Source organism: Notothenia coriiceps, unplaced genomic scaffold, assembly GCF_000735185.1.
Source record: "Notothenia coriiceps isolate Sejong01 unplaced genomic scaffold, NC01 NC01_scaffold00037246, whole genome shotgun sequence".
In the NCBI taxonomy this organism is placed as follows: Eukaryota; Metazoa; Chordata; class Actinopteri; order Perciformes; family Nototheniidae; genus Notothenia; species Notothenia coriiceps.
Window position 1 is genome coordinate 16,050,772 of NW_011369947.1, and position 1,621 is coordinate 16,052,392.

Genomic DNA, 1,621 nt, shown 5'->3' on the forward strand with positions numbered 1-1,621 from the left:
CCCCCCACCTTCCTTTCCAAAGGAGGGAGGACAAAAAAACAAAAAAAAACAGGGAAAATCAATGCTAATTTGCAGAGATATATATCATTATTTAAAGTGTGGTCACTTGCTGCTGATCGCCATTAGAACAATGAAGGGGTGTGTGAGAGGAGCTCACTGTGGCCTTTTGATGAATTGAGACGATTTAAAATAAGTTTTGTATTTACAAGTGAGAATGTTGTGTGATTTTCCCAAGTTTTACATCCCTACACTCAAAAAGGTGGTTTGATAATAAGCAGTAGAGATAAGAACCAAGACAAATGATATTTCAGAGACAGTTTACTATTTGTTTTCACATCATTTAACTCAAATGAACTAAAACCTAGGCCAATAACAGATATATTTTAACAATGTAACTTCATATGATAACTTTTATTAAGACCACAGGCCTCACATCTGTCCCTTCCAGATTTTAGGGATTGAAATATAGATGAATTTAAGCACATTTGCAAAAAATATTCTGAATGAATGCACCGTCCTATAGGTGTATAAGGTATTTTGCGCAAATGATTATCGTACAGCTGGAGAAAAAGTTGACATCCCTATGAATAAAGAGGGTAAGAAGAAGAACAGGAAAGTATGCTGAGCAAGCCTTTACTTTTAAACCTTAAACCAGCCTTCCTAACTGATCAAAACATTCCCAAGCACCACGAGCGATGAAGCCATGGATGTACACAAACACTGCGTGGACCTGCGTCACAGTATCCGCTAAGTCACTGCTTTATCTCACTCAAAGTAGGTGGGGGGGGTTAGAGGGAGTCGAGTAAAGGAAGACAAGAGGAAACGAAGAAGTGAGATAATAAAATAAAAGAAGCTATTCTTCTCTTCACCTCGATTGCTCCTTTTGATTTCCCCCAACAAAAGGCAGGGTCAAGGGGTTAGACGGGTGAAAGTACTCAGGGTGACAACACAAAGCCAATATGCTATCACGTGCCGGAGGAGCGCGCGGAGGAACGGAGAGAGAGAGAGAGGGTGAGGAAGGAAGGAAGGGAGATAGAAGAGCGAACACAAAAGCTCTGGTTTCAGTCTTACCTCGGGCAGGTAGAGGAAGGCAGGGGGACACTGGAGCGAGTGAGGTAGCATCCCGGAGCCGGAGAGCAGTAGGCAGCCGGAGTTGGCCATGGAGCTCAGCGTGGGGTGACGGGACGCTTTGCGCATTTAGCAGGGAGATCCTTTTTTCTTTTCTCTCCGGCTCGCGCTCGCTCGCACTGTCTCTTCAAATCACTTCCTTTTTTCTTCTTCTGCCTCCTCTCTTTAAATATGTCCCCCCTTTCGTTGGCTTTTTCTATTGAAGATGTAGCGGGGGAGGCGAGCGGTGGCAGTGCGCAGACAATGTGCACCTTTATCACTACAGCTCTGTCTCTCTTCTCTAGGTCTCTCTCCCCCTCGCTCTCTCTCTCCCTCACTATCCGCGGCGCGACTGTTTACTTTGAGCGCGATAAAAAGCCAACATAAGCATTCAGACGCAGAAAGGGGGAGGTTCTGTGCGAGGAGGAGGAGGAGAGGAGAGGAGAGGAGGAGAGACGGCAGGGGGTTGGGTAGGGTTAGGGTGGGGTTATAAAAAGTGGTGGTGGTTTCAATG

The 1,621-nt window shown here is 45.4% G+C and overlaps 1 protein-coding gene across 10 annotated transcripts in view; it reads right to left on the minus strand.

Annotated features, from left to right (window-relative positions):
* Positions 1–1,621, minus strand: part of rbfox3a (RNA binding fox-1 homolog 3a) — a 265,880-nt gene that overhangs the window by 92,322 nt on the left and 171,937 nt on the right. Inside the window, exon 1 of one of the 10 annotated variants that reach the window (XM_010794989.1) lies at positions 1,072–1,441. The exons of the other annotated variants lie outside the window; for them this stretch is intronic. Coding sequence (XP_010793291.1) covers positions 1,072–1,197 — 126 coding nt within the window. The 5' untranslated portion in view covers positions 1,198–1,441. Of the gene's footprint in view, positions 1–1,071; positions 1,442–1,621 lie in introns of those variants that run through there. 10 annotated transcript variants of the gene reach the window in all.